Raw genomic sequence first — 21,504 nt, 5'->3', positions numbered from 1 at the left:
AATCGCTCACGTTTGGATTTACTAACAATGAACTGAACGTGGGAATGTGCGCAGGTTCACGGCAGCTTTCTGGCAGGCGTACGCACATTTTTTGTGCGTGTCTGTTTTATTTCCATTGGCGACTCCTAGAGGCAGTTGTGTTAAATTCCTCTCTACAAAGTGTCTGATCCTTGCAATGGCGTCTGTATGAGACGGGTTCATATAGTAGGTATGTAAGATTTCCATACCATACAGTTGACCAGCTAAACATTAAAGCACAATTTGCAGCGGTCGCCTGTTTTCCTAATCTGAGCAATCTACTGCACGCACATTGCTATAAAGACACTATGTGAAGATAAATTTGCATGCGTGAATCAGAAACATTTCCATTCAATAAATGTGCAAATAAAATATGATGCACAAACTTATTGATGATTCCTACTTGTCTTTCTCGTGAGAAATACTGGGCAAAATCTGATATGTAGCGGGGAAAAAAAGAAGAAAGAGTTCATCAGACGCTGGATTCGAGCCGAGTTTATGCTCGAACGTGTCAGTACATAATCACATATGTCTTACGAGGTGCGCTACTGAGACTGCTAAGGGTGCTGCAACATTTTACAGATATAAACCACACTATTTCTTTTTTAAATGCACTCAGTGCGATGTTCAGACCCAAATGTGTTAACCGTATCAGCTAAACTCTCCCACTCTATTTTTTTCTTTTGTTGTTAATTCCGGAGAACAAACTTGCAAATAACACCGCTTTTCTCTGGTCTACCTCCGAAAGCAGCACCTCCATTTCACATTCTGTTCAAAGTTTCTCTTTTTGCTTGATTTTGCCGTTGCTTTTTCGTTGGGTTTTGCCATTAGCATAGTCATTTGCATATTCATACGGGGGAGGAGGCAGGGAGGGGTTTTGTGCTCGTGCATGTTGCGCTCAGTTTCACGTTCATTCAGATGTACAAAAGAATATGCGTGAGATTCGGCGTACGCAGTGTTTCATACATCTGAATTTTTTTCTGCGTACGCACATTTACAGCTTATGTGCGTACGCAATGTTTTAGTAAGATTTCCACGCAAGTCTTCGTACATGAGGCCCCAGGTAATCAACGGAGAACAGAGACAGCTGTGGTTGTAAATCAGTGTAGATGACAGACCGGGTGTGTGTATGGAAATGTATGGAAAATGTATGGAAATGTAGTTCAAAAGCCACTGTAGTTCGCTGGGGGTTGCTGGTGAACTACAGTGGCATCTGGTGGACGAACACAGTCATGACAGCGAGAAGTACCCAGATTATCTACTAATTCTAGTGAGATTCTGAAGTGTTCTTCCAATGGACGCTACGCTGTCCCATAATGCAACACATGGGAGTATTCATGAATAGGAGTAAAACTTTGCAACCGACATAGGTAGGCAGTAGCGGCGCAAGCTTAACTGGTGCTCTAGGCAAGCGGCAAATGCAGGACGAAAGTGAAGAAAAGTGGAGGGGGGGGGGCTGATTGGGTGTAAGATACTGGCGTTCGTGCTGCCCTTTCGCGGATGACAGTGAAGAGTGGGGGATGGGTGACGTTATCTCCATGCCGCCCCTTGTAAGATACAGACTTTTACGGACGAAAGTGAAGAGCGCTGGGGGAGGGGGTTGATTGTAAGATACTGTAAGATACTGGCGTTCGTGCCACCTTTTTGCGGACGACAGTGAAGAGAGGGGGATGTGTGGCGTTATCTCCATGCCCTTGTAAGATCCAGACTTTCATGCCACCCTTTCATGGACCAAAGTGAAGAGCGTGGGGGGAGGGTGTTTGAGTCTCCATGCTGACCCTAGCAAGATGTCGCCCTGGGCGATCGCCCACATTGCCCATGCCTAAATCTGCCCATGCAGGTAGGTCATGTAGTACTTCTGAGTTTCATTCTTAGTACTCACATTCATACTATATATTAAGCGCTTTTCAAATGGTCATGTAGTAAACTCAATTTCAAACGTAGTACATAGTCGAGTAGTAGGTGATTTCAGACACAGCCCATGTATGCTCAAGAGGTAGAAAATCCCCAAAATGCACTGGATAATTGTACACCAGATAAATTTTCGCATCTGGCCACAAGATGGCATCAAAAACACAATCCTATCTGTGTGATCAAAAGTAAAATAGAATTCAACTGGGTTTCTACAGGTTTTCCCTTCATTTTCCTTCGCTTAGTGTCTTTAAGAGGTCACTGGGGAGGGTGGTAACAACAGCCAGTAAGTTGTTGGAAATAAAACTGAAGACCACTGATAATATATACAGTTCAAAGAAATACTAAATAGGGCTATCATGACTGTCAATAATGAGAGACTTCCTTTATCAAACACCTTCCAATTGTTACCATCAGATCATCGATATAGACCATGTAAATATGGTCTTGTCATTAGGCCCATAAACACTTCTGCTTGTAATCAAAGTATTTCAAAAGTGTAACAAGAGGCATTTCAATATTAACCTAATGTTGAAACAGCTATCATAACATTATCAATATGTGGCTCTTTTTGGATTCTTGGAAGCTGTAGAGCAGGGGTGGCCAACCCTGTTCCTGGAGAGCCACCTTCCTGCAGATTTCAGTTGCAACCCATATCAAACACGCCTGCCTGTAATTATCACGTGGTGCTCAGGTCCTTATTGTTGTGATGAGTCAGACGGCATTGAATCCATTTGCAAGCTTTATTGAAAGCACACATACAAACAACAACAAGGGGCAAACCAGGAATCAAAACGAAGGACAGGCTACAGTTCAAAGGCAGGCAGATATCTTACTTAGTCGGAATAACAGGCTGGAGTTCAGGGCAGGCAGACGTCTTTCTTAATCGTTGAGTCGGGCAAAGGGTCAAAACACAGATCAATCGGAGACGTGGAGTAAAGATCGCTCAGTAATGACAGCAGGGCAAATCAAGACTTCGCAATGAACCAGAGCGTGAGTGTGGTATAAATGCGCTGAGATGATGAGAGGCACCTGGACCGCAATCAGTGACAGGTAGAAGGGCTTATGGGATTTTGAGTCCGTGAGTCGAATTAGAATTCGGGCGATGGCTCCCTCTGGTGGTGCACGAGAGGATTGGCATCGTCCTCATTTACAACACTTATTAATTGATTCAGGTGTGTTTGATATGGTAGCAACTGAAATCTGCTAAAAGGTAGCTCTTCAGGAACAGGGTTGGCCACCCCTGCTGTAGAAATTAAAAACGTAAAACAGGAAACACGTTTGGACTGTTGTTTTTGTTTACATCCCTCAAAAGGGTCTATTGTGTTCCCAGGTGTGTGAGAAATAGGGAAAATATCATTTATGTCCCAAGCAATTAAGTTTTTAAATTCCTCCTCCCTCAGTAGCAGTTGATGGCTAGCATACTGGATATTTACTTAGAGTAGGGGTGCCACGTTTTTATTCATATATACATATATATGCCAAATGTGAAATGCCAGAAGACTCTGTGAGAGTATGCTGCAAATGAAATTTCCCTACGGGGAATACACCCATACACACTCATACACTATGGCCATTTTAGCTTACTCAATTCACCTATAGCTCATGTGTTTGGACTGTGGGAGAAAACGGAGCACCCGGGGGAAACCCACGCCAACATGGGGAGAACATGCAAACTCCACACAGAAATGCCAACTGACCCAGCTGGAGCTCGAACCAGCGACCTTCTTGCTGTGAGGTGACAGTGCTAGCCACAGTGTCGCCCCCTCATGACTATAATAGTTAAAACTAGGCCTGTCAAATGACTAAAAAAATGTAGGTAATTAATCACACTTTTTTGTAATTAATCATGATTAATTACAAAACGCCCTATTTATTACAGAAATAAAATCTCAGGCATTTAAGTGCCATTTGAATTTCAAAACAATCAATGCCAATAACAAACACAAATGATTTCCATGTTGGACTGTAAATGGACTACACACGCACACACACAAACATAGACACACACACACAGACACACTGACAATGTGCGCAGTATAGTGGACTTGGTGAGCGAGGGAGGGATCACTTCAGATTCATCGACACGCACGATGGCCTTCATCAAATTTGCTTAAACTAAGCGTTCTAAAGTGTGGCTGTATTTTACAAGCAAGGATTCTGACATGTGAGGGCTCAGTGAAGTATCTTAAAGGCAGAGAATAGGGCTGTCTTTGACAGCTTGTGACTTTATCTGCCACTGTCAGGCTCGGGGATCGAACCCGGGTCCCTGGCGTGTGAGTGTGGACTCCTTACCACTGAGACACTGGTAGTTGAAGAACCCAGCACTGAGACACTATCACATTCCTTCAGGAGTTTTATTAGCAACAAAAAACAATCTTCGAATGGAAGATGAAAAACAGTTAACAAAAACAGGAAACTTCAGGTTTCAAAAAATACAAGTAAACAAAAACAGGAAACTTCAGGTTTCAAAAAGGTACATCAACTCAGACAGGCAAAAACTTCTGAACAGAAAAACTCCAAAAAACTCCAAGGAATATTAGATACAAGAGAACTAGCGTAGATAACAAGAAGGAAGAACTCACTGTAGGTGACAGGCATGGGTCAACAATAACCGAGCAAAGAACAGAGGAAAAAAGGGTTACTTTTTTACAAACAACTAAACAAGGAACATGTGAAACTGATTTCGGTGATTACAGGTAACCAGAAAAAGAAAAGTTGAAATGGCGACATCTAGTGGCAAATAAAAAACATTACATGAAAAATTAACCTAAAACCCTGACAGCCACTTTCACTGAGTACATTCACATGGACACCAATACTCTGCTTTTATGATTAAGGTAATACTCTGATCAAGAGTCGACCATATAAGCAGTGATTTTTGATTACCTTAAAGGATCACCCGAGTCCCAAAATGCGGAGGTTTTTCTTTTCGTTCGCCATGCGGTATCAAATTCCATTAAAACACCCTGAATGAAAATCTGCTGAATGAGAGTGAACTGCTGAACTGCAGTTAAAGTCTAAAGATTAAAAATGAAACACCGAAATTGCATGAAACTCTGGAGGAAACGCAGGATAGCCTGATCATGCGACATTAATTGTTTTATACTGACACTTTCCTTCTAAAAGCGCGTCCTTGGTCTTATCCAAATGTCTTTGCACGTCAAACACATGCAGAGCCAGAGCAAGCTGAACTGGCGCTCTAGGCAAACGGCAATCACGCCGCCCTCAACCCGAAAGTGAAAAAGAAAGTGACCGGTTTGCTGATGAAATCGAGAACCGTGAGGGTGAGAATGGGTGTAGCTGATGAAAGTGAAGACCAGGGGGTTCGCTCACTATTCTGCTGCTCAAGGCGGCAGCCTATAGGTTACCTCTATGCACGCACCATCCCTGAACACACATCGGCCACAACAGAAAATAAAAAAAACTGCAACTGCGTTATTTTTTTTTACGCATTAAATATTTCAAATTAATCATGTGCGTTAGCATGCTAATTTTAATAGCCCTCAATCCGAAAGTGAAAAAGAAAGTGACCGGTTTGCTGATGAAAGTGAGGATCGTGAGGGAGAGGGTCGGTGTAGTTGATGAAAGTAAAGACCAGGGGGTTCGCTCACTATTCTGTTGCCCAATGCGGCCGCCTAGGATGCCTCTATGCACACACCGTCCCTGAACACACGTCGGCCACAACAGGAAATTTTAAAAAACTGCAACCGTGTTATTTGCGTTATTTTTTTACGTGTTAATTATTTTAAATTAATCACTTGCGTTAACATGCTAATTTTACCAGCCCTATTAATTTTTTTATTAAGTAAACATTTATTGATCTACAGATACAAATGTGGAGATATGAAAACCACAGATTAATCTTACCGTCAATGTAGCATCAAAAAATATTATGATTTTGATGATAAAACATCTCAGATCTGCTGCTAATATTGTCGGTCATTATATTCACACATCAGTGATTTATGCATTTTTATAATTCCTGAACACACACAAACACACACACACACCTCCTCAGCTTTCTCTAATTAATAGCTGTGAAGTTCAGCCCTCAGAACATGTGAAATGTGTGTGTGTGTGTGTTTCTCTGTCTCTCACAGTTGCTTAAATGTGATGATTGTGTTAATTATGAATTCTCACTGACAGCAGCACTCCCATAAAAACACAGAGATCTTCAAATCAACATGAAATCACTCTTAATTCACATGTAATAAACATGATTGTTTTAGAACTTCCGATTCAGCCGCCTATGGGAGAAATGACTAGGAATAATAATCTGCAGAAAACGGTCAAACTACTTGCTCTACAAACAAATGTTTGCATGATTATACAGACAAAGCAGAATCATATAATAAGTAAACATCAGACGAGCTGTTTTTAACGTCTAAAAATCAATGGAAGTGAATGTGTCAGGGTAGAAATAACAGATTCAATAGCAGGTGAAACAAGTTTATTCTATAAACACACATTTCCTCAAGAAAAGGCAGTTCAAAACTCAAAAGGCTGAACTCAGAAATGGGCGCAGTTCCGGGCGCTACCACCAGATGGCAGGAGAGCGCTACCGAGGCTTTACTGGGCAGTAGGAGAGATGTTAAGTTATCTGGTAAGTTCTGGATTTTACCGCCAGGGGGGCGAAAGAGCGATAACAAACACTCGGACAGAACAGGAGAGGAAGAGCTTTTCAGGTGCTGCTGGGCGTTTTCCATTGATGGAGGTTTAGTAGCGAGAACGGGGCAGCCAGACCGAACCACAGCGAGCAGGATGACGCGACAAAGTAGCAAAATAAAGGAGAGGGATAAAAAAAACGAAACCAAAACAAGCTGGTGCTTGGAGTCTGGGGAAATAGGACACGACAGATTACTCACAGTTGTATCTAAGTAAAAGCCTCACGAGCATCTAAAACGGACTGACGAAAGACAAGAGACGAGAGGAGACTAAATAGGGGAGAAATCAAGCAGCAACAGGTGAAGGAGAGAATCGCTAATCGATTGCCAGATCTCCAAGGCGGGGAAAACAAAAAGCACACAGACAAGGAGCACGTGGTCAGCTGTCAAAACAAAACCATGTGCTCCAAACACAAAGACAACACAAACAGGTAAGTCATTCCATACTCTTAACCAGCGCCGGCCCATAAGCGAACTAAGCGGCTGCTTAGGGCCCCGTGGCCACCAGGGGGCCCCCAAGAGTGCTTAAAATTATTGTGTGACTTTCGTTTTAGTTTGTTGAGTTGTGGATTAGTGGTGGAACAAAATATATGCCCATTTATCGTGTTATTTCTGACCGCAATACATATTCGGGCGCCAAGGTATTTACCTAAATTTACAAAAGATGTGATTTAATCAATCCGTTTTCCACACTGACTGCAGCAGATAACCGCTTTAGCTACAGTACACCCAGCCGCCACCAGGTGGCGCTTTCCGTAATGGCGGATCATCGGACATACACCAGCGTCACGTAAACAACTGACAGACAGATGAGCCATTGCAATGGTGAAAATCTCAGGCATACAGACACTTTCTTCTGTCCAAGCTGGGCCAATGTATTTGTGTTGTAACCCTCGATACACAAATGTATTATAAGCTTTTAATCAATGGACCAGACGCTCAGAAGTCTAAATTCCTCCAAAGAGAGAGAAGATACAACAACAGTGAAGGACTCGGACAAAGAGGTAAGAATAATAAAAGATTGTATTGTAAAATGTTCACAGAAATATAAAAAATAAATAAATAAAAATAAATAAAACAAACTCTCTCACTTAAACTTTACACAATCACTTGTATAATACTCTGTATAATACTTTTTTTTTACTAGACCAAACAAATGGTTAATTTATGAAACACTAGTTTAAATCATGTTATAATGAATACAATAATAATTAATAAAAACATGAACTCACCAAGGAAATCATTCAAAATCAAAGCGAAAAAAATAGGAAAACTCCAGGTGGCACTCGTGTGCAGATTTCACTCTCAGAGACAAATCTTGTTTTTTTCCTCTCTCAATCCTTCATTAAAAATATATGATTGAAATCATGTCAGCATCTTATTAATGGTCAATTTTCACAGTTAATATACGCATTAAAACATTAAAAGATGTAAATCTAATAGTTATATTACTGTTATTAGTATAACAACTTACATCTCTGCTTTCCCTTGCGAACACTGAATCACCATAGCAACCAGGGGCGCCTCCAAGGGGTGGCCAGGGGTGGCCACGGCCACCCCTCGGTAAACTCTGGCCACCCCTTTGGCCACCCCAATATAATTTTGCGTTGACATTATTGATTTAAATGAACTCATAAATTCCCAATATTTAGATAAATAAATAAATAAAATGCAGTCACTAAATTATTGTTGGTGTTACTGACGTAGCTCTCCCCCTCTGGTTCAATGCTGGTGAAAGCAAACTGACGCATGCGCGCGAAAAACCATTCCCGCGCGCCTCACGCACTCCTGTGTGAATCCCGGTTGGTTGTTTGCATGCGCGCCGACATAATAGGCACCGCTCATGCGCCGTGAAATAGGAGTAACAGCCTTTTGTGCAGAAGTGTCGGCACACAGCGAGTTTTGAAAGTCGTTTAAAGTTTATATAATATGATGATGATGATGATGTTACTTTCACTAAGCATGGCTTTAAAGCAGAAAGGAGGGATAATGAGTCAGGGAGGTAAGACTTCATAACATGATTTCTCAGCCATGATCTGGTCTAAGACCACAGATAATTCTATAATACATTTTTTGTATTCTTTAGAATTGTCATAATTAATTTTCATGCAAAAGGTTTCTTAAGTGATGTTGGCATATCACTCCAGTTGTTTTCCAGTAATATTTAGGACTGATTTCTGTTATTTATTTAGAAAAATAATTGTATATTAATATTAATTGTATATATTTAGAATAAATATAAATAAATTGTTATATTTATTGAATAACAAATCTAACAATTCAAGAGAGGTGGGGGTGTATAGGGTGGTTCGCCCAGGGTGTCATTTAAACTAGAACCACCACTACTACCCTCCCCGATCGTCCTTGACAGCACGCACACACCTTCAATAGACAGCAATGGCTATTTAATATTTAACTTAAGCTACAGTATATCAATAGAAGAAGCTGCATTAATAAAATGGTTCAAAAAGCAATATGGATAAATAATATTAGTTATAGTGAGTGTGTATAGTAATGCCTTTTGTTCAGTTTGTTCATTTGTTTGGGTAATTAATAAACTCATTATTCTTTCATTCATTTTCTTTTCGGCTTAGTCCCTTTATTAATCCAGGGTCACCACAGCAGAATGAACCGCCAACTTATCTAGCACATTTTTACACAGCGGATGCCCTTCCAGCTGCAACCCATCACTGGGAATAATAAACTCATTAATCTTCATTAATTTTAGACATGGCATATCTCGTATGATGTACAATAAAGGCACGTAAAAAAAGAAGTTATTTATACAGTATATGAAAAGTGTTTTTAAAATAAACATAGATTTTTATTTGGTTTGCACATGTACTTGCTGAATTATTTCAAAGAATAAATTGCAATATTTCAAGTAGAATTAATTAAATGAATAAAACTACATTATTTCATTTACCAGAAACAAAAATAAAACATTACACTGAATTCATTATTTTTTTGTGTGCCACCCCAAGATTTGGTGCGGCCTCTTCTGGCCACCCCTAAGAAAATTTTCTGGGGGCGCCACTGATAGCAACGGTAAACACAAGCTAACAGACAAGCGAGATTTGTTATTGTTTGGAAAGCTGATCTGCTGCTATAGTGTAAGGCACAATGATGTCATTCTAAAGCACTATTCCCTTGAATGCTGTATAATACTCTATTATAAATTATTTATATAAGTAAATAATTTTAATGTATATTATTTAATCGAGTATTCTGCCAATGTTTTTTTCCTTATATTTCTATTTGCTCTATTGCTGTATACTACCCACTAGTAACCTGGGTTACAGTGTGTTTCAGACATCCAGCTCCCCCGAATTAGCCACTATAGTTTCTTTCTAACAGACGCCCTTTCACTTCGCTATATCACTCACGCGTGCCCGTGGCCAGTGCAACTTCTTATGTGCTCAAACTTTTTAACTCCGCCAAAATATATAAAGATATCAATTGGACATGAACATTTAATTAGAAGGGCCCTGCGTTTATTTGACTCTTACAGACCTTGTCAAAGTCTTGTAGATGGTATTTTGCCAAAAAAATATTAGGGGAATCAAAAAACTTAAATAGTTGAGTAAATAACTAATGTTCTCCACAGCTGAAAACATACGTGCTCAGAGGAGTCTGTGCTCACCTCTCAGAGCATTCTGATCAGTTGAAAAAATTGTGGGGATACATTTTTTTTTTATTAAAAATCAACCAGGGCTAAGCACAAAATGTTTTCATGTTTATATAAATTTAGTTGGTCAAGTTGTAAAAGTGTTTTAATAAATAATAATAATTAATAAATTACTATTTTGGCAGTTTTTTTCTTAAATGCATATTCCACTAAATTGAGATTCTGCTGCTGTGATAGAGATGTGCTCTCTTCAGTCATAAACTAATCTCTGCACATCAGCATTTTAAGCTTGTTTGACAGATGTGCACTTGTTTTACATTACTGCAATTCTATAAATGCGTGTTTATAAAAAATTCACCATAAATTTTTGATGCATTTTCCCCCTTCATTTACCAAAAATGTGATATATTGTGGCTGGTTTTCTTGTGATCTGTCAATATATCGCAGAGTCATTGATATCGTGATTGAAGCAGCAGTGCCCAGAACAGCAGCAAAATGCTTTTTCATGAACTTGGTGATAAAAAATACGCTTCTGATTTATACAATCGACAGTTGGTAAGTTCACTTCAAAAATGATTTTCTTTCTTATAGTTTTTGTGTGATTTTTAGTCCAAATATCTAAAAATTCTTAAACCAATAAACATTTTCTAGAAGGATTTTTAGTCAAAATGATGTGAATTTTTCATTAAAAAAGCTCAATAATCTGCCAATTAGGGTAAATAAAAAATATTGTTTTGGGTTTTGAATAAGATTATTTTACTGATCTCATTGGCAGATTAAATTATTTTACAAAAAAAAAGTTCACTTAATTTAGAATTATTTCTGAAAACTGAATAACTTTTGTACATATTTACTTATTTGAATGATATGCGAGTATGTCTAGAAAATGCTTCCTGATTTAATTTGATTTTAATTTAAATTTATGTTTTAAGTTATTTGAACAACAAAATACAATATGAATTTTTTACAGTATTAACATTTATATCCAATTTCAAAAAATGTATCTTTATTGTCACTATGTTTGACTGTTTGGCATCGTCTTGAATAATAATAAAAATCAGTATGTTATTGGCTACTTTCAGCTGCTTTTGTTTCTGCCAGCCCATATTAATGTTTTGTGTCTAATTATTTAGATTTGTGGCAAGTAGTCATATAAAAAGTTGGATCAATAGGAAGTTGTTTCTGCAAAATAATATTTAGAATTGTCTTAAAACATATACTTTATGATGTAAGCAATACAGCTACAGCGAATAAAATCGATAATGTGTGTTTTAAATTTATAGTGCGAATTATCAAGGATTGATGATAATTTGTCATTGTTTGCACCAAGGGGGCCCCAAATAAAATCCTGCTTAGGGCCCCCTGCAGGCTTGGGCCGGCCCTGCTCTTACCAGAATGAGACCGGAAGTCTTGAGCCAAAATGATTCAATAATGTTAATATTATTAGCAGTATTATTTATTATCTGCATATTTATATTTGTTTTATTTAAAACAAGTTTAGATCTGTCCACCTGTTGGGTTTTGGAGACGTCTGCATCACCATATGGGGCATAAAAATAGGACGTGTGCTTGGATATTACTCAATTGTTTAACACACTTCATTATTATTGTTCATTTCTTCGTTTGCTGGAAATTAAAACTGAATTTAGAAATAGTTTTGACACAAATCTTTGCGCTTAACAAAGGAAATTAAATATGTAGACTAATGAATGTCTTCAGTGGAGTGCGTACCACACTGTTTCCTTATCCACCAAAGTAAAGGAGTAAAGTAAAGGAGTAAAGTAAAGAGAAAGTAAAGTCGCCGAATGAAGGAGGCTTGTTCTTTATCCTCGCGCTGCAGATGCTCTGTTTAACTGTTTTCTCCCTTGTGAAGTCCGCCATGTAAATAGCAGATGCACCATGGCGTGATGCAACTCTTAAAGGGAATAGGAGATGAGACTCTGATTGGTTTAATGAAAGTTATGCTCAAAACACATCCGAAACTCATTAGGAGAATAAGCACAACCTTGTTAGACCATGTGTCGCAGCATAGACCGTATTTTTCCATCCTTAAAATAGCAAAAATGATTTCGGACACGCCCTTAATGCTTTTGTGCTATGAGCTTTAGACTTTGCGCCTAGATCGTTGAAATAGAGCCCTAACAAAAGTGTGAAATAGACACACACACACTCACTCACTCTCTCTCTCTCACACACACACACACCTACTTATAACCACACATGAATGAAACAGAGAAAAGTTTGATCAGTTGTGCAACAAAATTCAGTCAATTCAAAAATCAGCACAAAGCAGTGAAGAGCGAAACTCTGAAACACCAAGAGTGTGAAACAGACTCACAAACAACAACAAGTAGCTAACGTCTTTTTGTTTGAGTGTTTGAACTGGAATTGTCATCGACACTTCAACATCATACCTTTAGGACAAATGTCAGAGTGACAAACGTTGAATGATCAGTATTTGTTAACATTTTTATTTACAGCCATTACTTGTTGTGTTAAACGTTGCAATGTTTTTTCGAACACACACTCTGGAAGAGTATTTCATTGCTGGTTGCAGAGATTCACACCCTCTATCTCTCTTTTCACATGTACAGCATGTCAGTGATGATAAATGTGACATGAACTGACACATCCACTGTGTGTGTGTGTGTGTGTGTGTGTGTGTGTGTGTGTTTTCTTCACAGTCACCCCAGCTGTGTTCACGCCTGGAGTCACACTGGCTCCTTACACACTCTCTTCTCTTTGCTTTCCTATATTCAGGGATGTTTGCATCAGTATCAGTGCAAGTGCTGAGAGTGCTACAACTAAACCTGTAGCGCTAATTAGTTATTAAACATCAGCGTGTGTGTGTGCGTCCTACAGCATTTTTAATACAGATACAACAAGCACTAATTAATATAAATATTATATTAGCATCACAATAAAAACTGAGCTGCTCGATACTACACTGTAAAAAAATCCTGGTTGCCTTAAATTTTTAAGCTGAATGAAATTAACCTCATGAGTCCATTGAACTTATATTATGTTAAACTGACTTTAAAACAGCTTACATTACTTTAAAAATAAAGTCAGAACATGACTAACTTAGTTTAATAAGTTACAATGAACTAAAAACATATTTTGTCATGACTAATTATTTATATTTTTTTTACAGTGTAGGAAAATATGTAGTGGTGTTAAGTGTTGCATTAACAATATTTCTTACAATATAACTAACTTTAGAAATGATATTTTATCAGCAATAAAAAACCTCTTATTTATGTAATTAAAATAAACAGGTCATTGATTTTTTTAAGCTAATTTAAAAAAACATTTAAATGGGATTCGTTTATGACTGAGATAAATAAAGTTAAGAGATTAAAATTGTATTATGTTGAGAATCAATACTAAATGTTACGAGAATAAAGTCGAAATAGTCTGTAAAATAATTAGTAATATTTCGACTTTATTCTTTATTCTTTATTCTCGTATTGATTTTATCCTCGTAATAGTTCGACTTTGATCTTGTGACATTTAAATTTTATTCTCGAAATTTCAACTTGATTTTCGAAATATTACGACTTTAATCTGTTTTTTCATATTTTATTAATGTGGCACTAAAACTATTAAAACGTAATTTATCAAGCCAGGCTCATTTTGATTACGTCCACCTTCTGGAGAGTGCCAAATACGTCTCAGGAGCTGTTTTTTGCAGTTTTTGTTTTCACGGATACACCAGATGCCGCTGTGTGCGTTTTTCAGATCTCAATTTTTTCTTGTGAGTGCCATTCGCGCCTGCTCTTCTCACGTAAATCCACCAGAGGACACTGTTGACTGACTGACTGACTGGCCAACCCTCTCCCTTCCCCTTAACCCAACCAATAGCGTTTTCAAAAGCACTGACTGACCGACACTCACCCACTACCCTAAACCCAACCGACAGTTTTAAAAAGCAGTCTAGAAAAGCAACTGCATAGCAACACCATGATAACCACACAAAGAACATGTCACTGTGCTTAAAATTACTCAAAACATCTTAGCAACTGCATAGCAAAACCCTGGAAACCACCCACAGAACATATCAGTGCGCTAAAACTACTCAAAACGTCTTAGCCACTACATAGCAACACCCTGGAAACGGCCCACAGAATATATAAATGTGCTAATACTTCTCAAAACGTCTTAGCCACTGCATAGCAACATCCAATAAAACCACTCACAGAACATACCAGTGTGCTAAAACTACTCAAAACATCTTAGCAACTGCATAGCAGTACCCTAGAAACAACCAAAAGAACATACCAGTGCACTAAAACTACTTAAAACATCTTAGAAACTGCATAGCAACACCCTGGAAACCACCCACAGAGCATCAGTGTGCTAAAACTACTCAAAACATCTTAGTAACTGCATAGCAGTACCCTAGAAACAACCAAAAGAACATACCAGTGCACTAAAACTACTTAAAACATCTTAGAAACTACATAGCAGCACCCTGGAAATCACCCACAGAGCATATCAGTGCACTAAAACTACTCGAAACATCTTAGTAACTGCATAGCAACACCTTGGAAACCACCCACAGAACATATCAGTGCGCTAAAACTACTCAAAACATCTTAGTAACTGCATAGCAACACCCTGGAAACAACCAAAAGAACATATCAGTGCACTAAAACTACTCAAAACATCTTAGCAACTGCATAGCAACACCCTGGAAACCACCCACTGAACATATCAGTGCGCTAAAACTACTCAAAACATCTTAGTAACTGCATAGCAACACCTTGGAAACCACCCACAGAACATATCAGTGCGCTAAAACTACACAAAACATCTTAGTAACTGCATAGCAACACCCTGGAAACAACCAAAAGAACATATCAGTGCACTAAAACTACTCAAAACATCTTAGCAACTGCATAGCAACAGCCTGGAAACCACCCACTGAACATATCAGTGCACTAAAACTACTCAAAACATCTTAGCAACTGCATAGCAACACCCTGGAAACCACCCACTGAACATATCAGTGCGCTAAAACTACTCAAAACATCTTAGCAACTGCATAGCAACACCCTGGAAACGGCCCACAGAACATCAATTTGTTAAATACTTCTCAAAACATCTTAGCAACTGCATAGCAACACCCTGGAAACCACCCACAGAGCATATCAGTGTGCGAAAACAACTCAAACATATTAGCAACTGCATAGCAACACTCTGGAAACCACCCACAGAACATCAATTTGTTAAAAACTACTCAAAACAACTTAGCAACTGCATAGTAACACCTTGGCAACCGTTCACATTACTGCTGCACTGAGCTTTACACACAAACTCCCTCAGGTTGTCTTCAGAACTGACAGTGTGTGTGTGTGATATTACCTGTTGGTACGGCACACATGCGCCGGTGCAGTTCTGTCCGCGTGGGTCAGTGGTCCAGTCACGAGCACACGTCATGTCCATCTTACAGGCCTCGAACCTGCAGCAGTGATTAGGGTCACGATCAGTGTGTGAATTATACAGTGATGATCAGAGGGGTCAACTTTTACAGTAATGTAAGTTCACGTAATACACATCAAAGAAGCGTCAAGCGCGAATGATTTACATGTTAAGTCAATGCAAAGACGCAAATATACAATCCAGCGGTGCGTTACACGCAAATGAGGTGGCGCAAATGACGCGATTCATGCGAATGATGCAGCATGAGTTGACCGTTTTGTGTGATTAACAAGCTTAACGCGCGTTTCGCATGAGTCGCTCAAGTTGGAAAATCTGAACTTCAGTGGACATTTGCGCCGCGTTAACAATCATTAGCTTTGTCTTGTAGGGGCGTGATTATGACGTTGCGCCTGCTGTTGGTGATCAAATTGAGCTCGGCCAAAGAGCTTAGAATGACCAAGAGGGTGACTGCAGCTTACGCTGATTGGTCAGCTTGTAATTTTGTTTATTGTTTTGTATTTCATTATTTGAATGTGTATTCGTTTATGTTAATAATTTCTTTGTTTCCGGCTGGCTTGAGTGGGAAGTGACATGATTCTCATTGATTGATTTAACCTGCGAGAGTTTGTATGGTCACTTAGGATAGTGAGATCTCAATGCAAGCACCTGTTAAATGCTTTTGCTTATTTAACAGCTGGTTATCAGGCCAACACGGTAAACTAAACATTGTTTTATATATTATTTGTTTATTTTGATGTTCTTTTTGATTGTGTTTTTGTGAAACATTTGGTTTGTTTATTTGTTTATCTTTTAGTTTTCACGGTGTTCAATAATGAAACGCATGGTGGACATCAGTATTTGGAAGCGTGGACTGTTTAATAACCGGCGAGTGGTTACAGCGACGCTCAATAGAACGTTCCATTGCAACAGCAGCACCCAGCAACAGCCCCAGATGCCGCCATTTAGGAGTAACCGCCTGTGGTCGGCTGTCCATTGGATCTTATTGCTGTCGCGATGGCAAGCAGCTGCTTTGTTTTGTATTTATTTATTTATGTAAAAAGCGCATTAAAGCTGAGATACAACCTGAAAGTCGACAATATGTAACCCCGCCGGTCCTACGCCACCCAACCCGCTCCGAGCTGGTTTCAAACCGACGACCTTCCGCATGAGAGTCGGTTGCTCTAACAAGGAGGCTAAAGACCATGGCCTCTAGCATCTGTCGCTAGAGCACCTTTAGAGGTCAGAGGAGTGAGGTTTACCTGCACAGCACACACTAGCTGGCCTCCGTTACAAATACAACCCTTACTATCTCAATCATCAGCACTTTAAATAGTTTATTTTACAGACTTATAACATGCTGTTGTTCTATTGGAGTTTTCATTCCAAAATGGCCACCGCGCCATCTAGTGGCTGCTTCCTGAATCACATTAGAATGTCGCCTCTTGGTGATTCTATGCTCTTTGGCTCAGCTCAGTCTAAACCACCGCTGAAAGTCGAAAGGATCCACATGAATCAACACTGTTTTTCAGCCTTCATAAAGCACCAGCGTAATGCTGTGTTTACACCAGACGTGGCAAGCACGGATAAATCGCTTTATCCGCACACAAATGGATCATTTTGAGTTCACTTGCTTCATTTGCATGTCAATATTACCTCACAACAGACGCAGATTCGCGTCATGGGCTAGCTTCATTGCTAAATGGCTAACATGGATATTATAAATAGACTAACTGTGTGCTTTAGGAAGGATGAAAAACAGTCCACTAGATCCTTTCAGAGGTGCACCAGTTCTGTGAGTTCATCAACTCCTCCAGAAACTTAACCTGGATGATGGAGGCTTCAGACTGAGCCGAGCCCAGTTTGATCAACTGTTGCCCAGTGACAGCAGGAGGATTTTCACCAACAACGGGCGCTAAATCATAATCACTCCCCTACAAGAGAAAGCTAATGATTGGTTAACTCTGCGCGCATGTCTGCTGGAGTTCAGATTTCTTAACTTGATCGATTCGCACGTCAAAACGCTTAACTCGTGTGACACCCCAAATATTGGGTTGCCACAATTGATATTAATGATATGCATGTGTAAATGTATACAGGGAATGGTGGTTCCGCCAGAGCGATAGAGGGCGCTAAGAGAGCACAGTGTGTGATTCAGCCCTTTCTGGACTGCTCGCGATAGCCCAGTAACATGGAGAGCTGATCACACGCATATATTTGTCTTGTGTTTATTCCACCATTTAACAGGTTAGTTGACTGTTCTAAGTGTCAGTCTGTATTGATATGGAAAGAATACATGTTTGTGCATATTAAGTCTTTGGAAAAGATTTGTGTTTGATTACATTTACATGTTTAATGAGGGTTTAAAATCGCGATGTTTACCCGCGATTTAAGGAGATTTATATGTACTCAAATAGTTTAAGAAAGGTGAATATGCTTGTATATTCATGTATTTCAGTTCTAATAATGTTTAGTTTGCTTTAAAAAGTGCATGTGAGTGATCTATATGGGCAAAACATTCAGAGAATGTCAAGTTTAATGCATTTTTGGTACAGATAAAAGCCAATTAAGTTTATTTGATTCATGTGACACTAAATAGCGTGTGAATACACATATGTACTACACAGCCATTGGCTGATGAATATATTTGTCAAAGAAATGCTGTTTATTTACAAGAAGGAGGCTGAAATAGTCAATATGTATAAACAGTAAATGCTATAGCAATGTATTTTAGATATTGCAAGTGTTGCCATTTAAATTTGTTTGATGTGAACATGTTGAGAAAAATAAAGATAGCCCAGTAACATGGAGAGCTGATCACACGCATATATTTGTCTTGTGTTTATTCCACCATTTAACAGATTGCTGGGATCGCTAAACTGTCAGCTGATACAGGAGTCCTGGACCCGCTACACTCGCACCACCTCATTCGCACGTATCACGCTGCAGGATGTCTACTCCAGCTTTGCATTGACTTAACATGTAAATCACTAGCGCTTGACGCTTCTATGTCTGGTGTGAAAGCAGCATAAAAGTAAAGAGGCCGATTTGAGGAGGCTCATTCTTTATCTTCATGTTGCAGATGCTTTGTTTAACGGTTTTCTCACTAGTAGTGAAGGTTCAGTTTTTACACCTACCGTACAAAGTCTGCCATGTAAATATCAAATGCGCCATGGCGATTCAACTGACTCTTAAAGGGAATGGGAGATGAGATTCGGATTCGTTTATTCTCAAAACACACCCAGAACTCATTAAGAGAATAAGCACAACCCTTTTAGACCATGCGCCAGAGTGTATTTTTCCGCTCTTAAAATAGCAAAAGTGGATTCAGACACACCCTAAATGCTTTTGCGCCCTGCGCTTAAGACTTTGCGCCTAGAGTGTTAAAATAGAGACCTTTGTCTTTATTGAACAGTGGGAAAAACAATGAGTGGGCATGGTCTCACCAGTCTCTGCAGAAGCTGTGGCACAGAGGCACCGCCTTCAGGGAGGAGCCCTGATGTGGGTGTGGCCAACGAGCAGCATCAGGAGAACAGCGGTAAAAGCAGACCACACGCTTCAGGAAGGATTCACAGCTACAGAAAACATGAAACAACAGATCAAAACTAAAATTTAGTTCATGTTTAGTCCATTTTTAAAAGTATAAACGCAATATATATTAATCTTATTTTTAAAACTGAAGAAACAGATGGTCCTGTAAAAGTTACTTCAGGTTGACAAAAATGACACAAAACTTAATGTGCAAAAACCACAGACATACATAACAATCTTAAAAATAATTCTATAAGCAAGGGGTTAAAAGTCCTTAACTTTCATTAAAATCAACAAACTTAAAATAAAAAATGAAACATTAACGTGGTTTATCTTAGCTAAATATATAAGAACTGTTTATATAATAAACATGAATTATTTTAGTGATGAGTTGCAGCTGTAAGGGCATCCACTCAGAAAAGATATGCTGGATAAGTTGGCGGTTCATTCCACTGTGGCGACCAAAGATTAATAAAAGGACTTAGACAAAAAGAAAATGAATGAATGAACGAATAAACTTAAATTAACCTGTTCACACACAAGTTTTAAATACCCCAGCTGACCCTCTTGTGTGAGTTTTTTTTTGTGACCTTTTTCTGTTGCTTAGTACCCATTGTGTTGTAAAGTTCCCATGGTGATACACAGTTGCTATCGTAAAATGTGAAAAGGTTAATAAATTAATATGAATTTATATATATGGATTTAAATAATTAAACCTAAATTTAAAAATAAAATGATTCAAAATAATTAAATATACATAAAAAAATCGGTGGAAAACAACTTACTAGTTAACTAACCATACTAGTAAATATAAAGACAAATTAATTTCAAAATGCAAAATTAAAATAAAAAATGTATAATTATTAAAAAATAAAACGATTATTTAGAACACAATACAATGTAACACTATATATATATATATATATATATATATATATATATATATATATATATATATATATATATATATTTATTTATTTTATTTTATTTTTTTGATGCAGTGTTGATCTCTAAATCTCTAAATCTACTATGGTCAGGTATAATAATAAATATAATGTTATAAATATAGGGATATGAATATAATCATCGTAGACTTACAGAGGACTGAGGACACCACATTTATCCCAGTGAGTGTTTTCCACCGTGGACACAGAGACAGACAGATCCTGGATGTCCGTTTCAGAGCAACACGAGTCTGCACAGAAACACACAAACAGATTTAGATTTCTCACTGCTTTAACACTTAAAAAGTTAAAAAGGAGACTGTAAAGTTATTATTATTATTATTATTATTATTATTATAAAGTGCGCACACACTCTCAGTGTAGAGCGAACACTCCTGCAGATGGCGCTCTGGAGAGGGTGTGGCTTTGTGTCGGCCATCCCGAAGACACGCCCCCTCGTGACTCATCACCACAGCAGCCAATAGACTGGTCAGGTGGGCGAGGCCAAGCAGAACTCTGGACATGCCCATTTTCATCTGTGTTCGTCTTTAATCTGCAAGAAATCATTCATCCTGATTAAAGATGCATTAATAACGATTACAATGCTGTGTTCTATGCTAAGATATATTGTTGTTGTTTTACTTTTTGTATGTCACATCATATTAAAATTAGGCTAAATAATCTCAATGGGATCTCAATTAAAGTACATTAGCAACATGGGTTTTCAGAGTGGTAAAGCATTACTTTGCTGCAGCAATCCACATGTACAATTTAGTTTGGATGTTTATAGAGGCTAAATTTAACTCAAACTGCCCGTACTACTTTAGAATTGTATGTTTACTTTACAAATATTGTCAAAAGTATGAAAAATACAGATCATATATTTAAAACATAGGGGGCGCTCCTGTATGCTCACCAATGGAAACTGAATGACCTGGTGGTCATGTTTGGTACTGCGGCCAAACAAAATCTTACTGAAAGCTCTTTTTTTTGAGATACCAACTTCAAATTTGGAATCTTATTTGTTCAGATATTAAGCTTGGTTTTTCTGTCAATATTAGGGTAAGAGGTGTTTTACAAAATAAAACATTTAAATAAATAAATAAATAAAATAATAAATAAATAAAATAAAAATAATACTATAAATCATATTGGATCATGTTTACACCTATTATTTTACTTAATATTGCCATAAAAATTAAATTAGAGGCAGTGATTCACTTAAGTGTACTTTTATTAACTTATTAATATATTTTATTAGCATTAAACTTAAATGATGGCCAGTCTCTTACCCTTTGGTGCACAGGTTTAACGTTGGTCTCATTTTAAAGATGACAAGTTGGAAAAGTTTAATAAAACAATAATTATGAGCCCTTATCCTTAT

The 21,504-nt window shown here is 38.3% G+C and overlaps 1 protein-coding gene across 5 annotated transcripts in view; it reads right to left on the bottom strand.

Annotated features, from left to right (window-relative positions):
* The window catches only part of rtbdn (retbindin), a 50,285-nt gene that overhangs the window by 6,565 nt on the left and 22,216 nt on the right, over positions 1 to 21,504 (bottom strand). For 4 of the 5 annotated variants that reach the window (XR_015479846.1, XM_087242750.1, XM_087242749.1 and 1 more), the window contains 4 exon segments: positions 20,494 to 20,673; positions 20,275 to 20,371; positions 19,092 to 19,220; positions 15,592 to 15,688 (listed from right to left, as the gene is read on the bottom strand). Coding sequence is in view for 3 of the 5 variants with exons in the window: in XM_087242750.1 (XP_087098876.1) it covers positions 15,592 to 15,688; positions 19,092 to 19,220; positions 20,275 to 20,371; positions 20,494 to 20,656 (486 nt within the window). In the remaining 2 variants the exon portion in view is untranslated. 5 annotated transcript variants of the gene reach the window in all.

Source organism: Danio rerio, chromosome 3 (assembly GCF_052040795.2).
Source record: "Danio rerio strain M-AB ecotype USA chromosome 3, GRCz13ab, whole genome shotgun sequence".
Lineage (NCBI taxonomy): Eukaryota > Metazoa > Chordata > Actinopteri > Cypriniformes > Danionidae > Danio > Danio rerio.
Note: the sequence above shows the minus strand (reverse complement) of the source record. Positions and strands in the feature narration are given on the sequence as shown.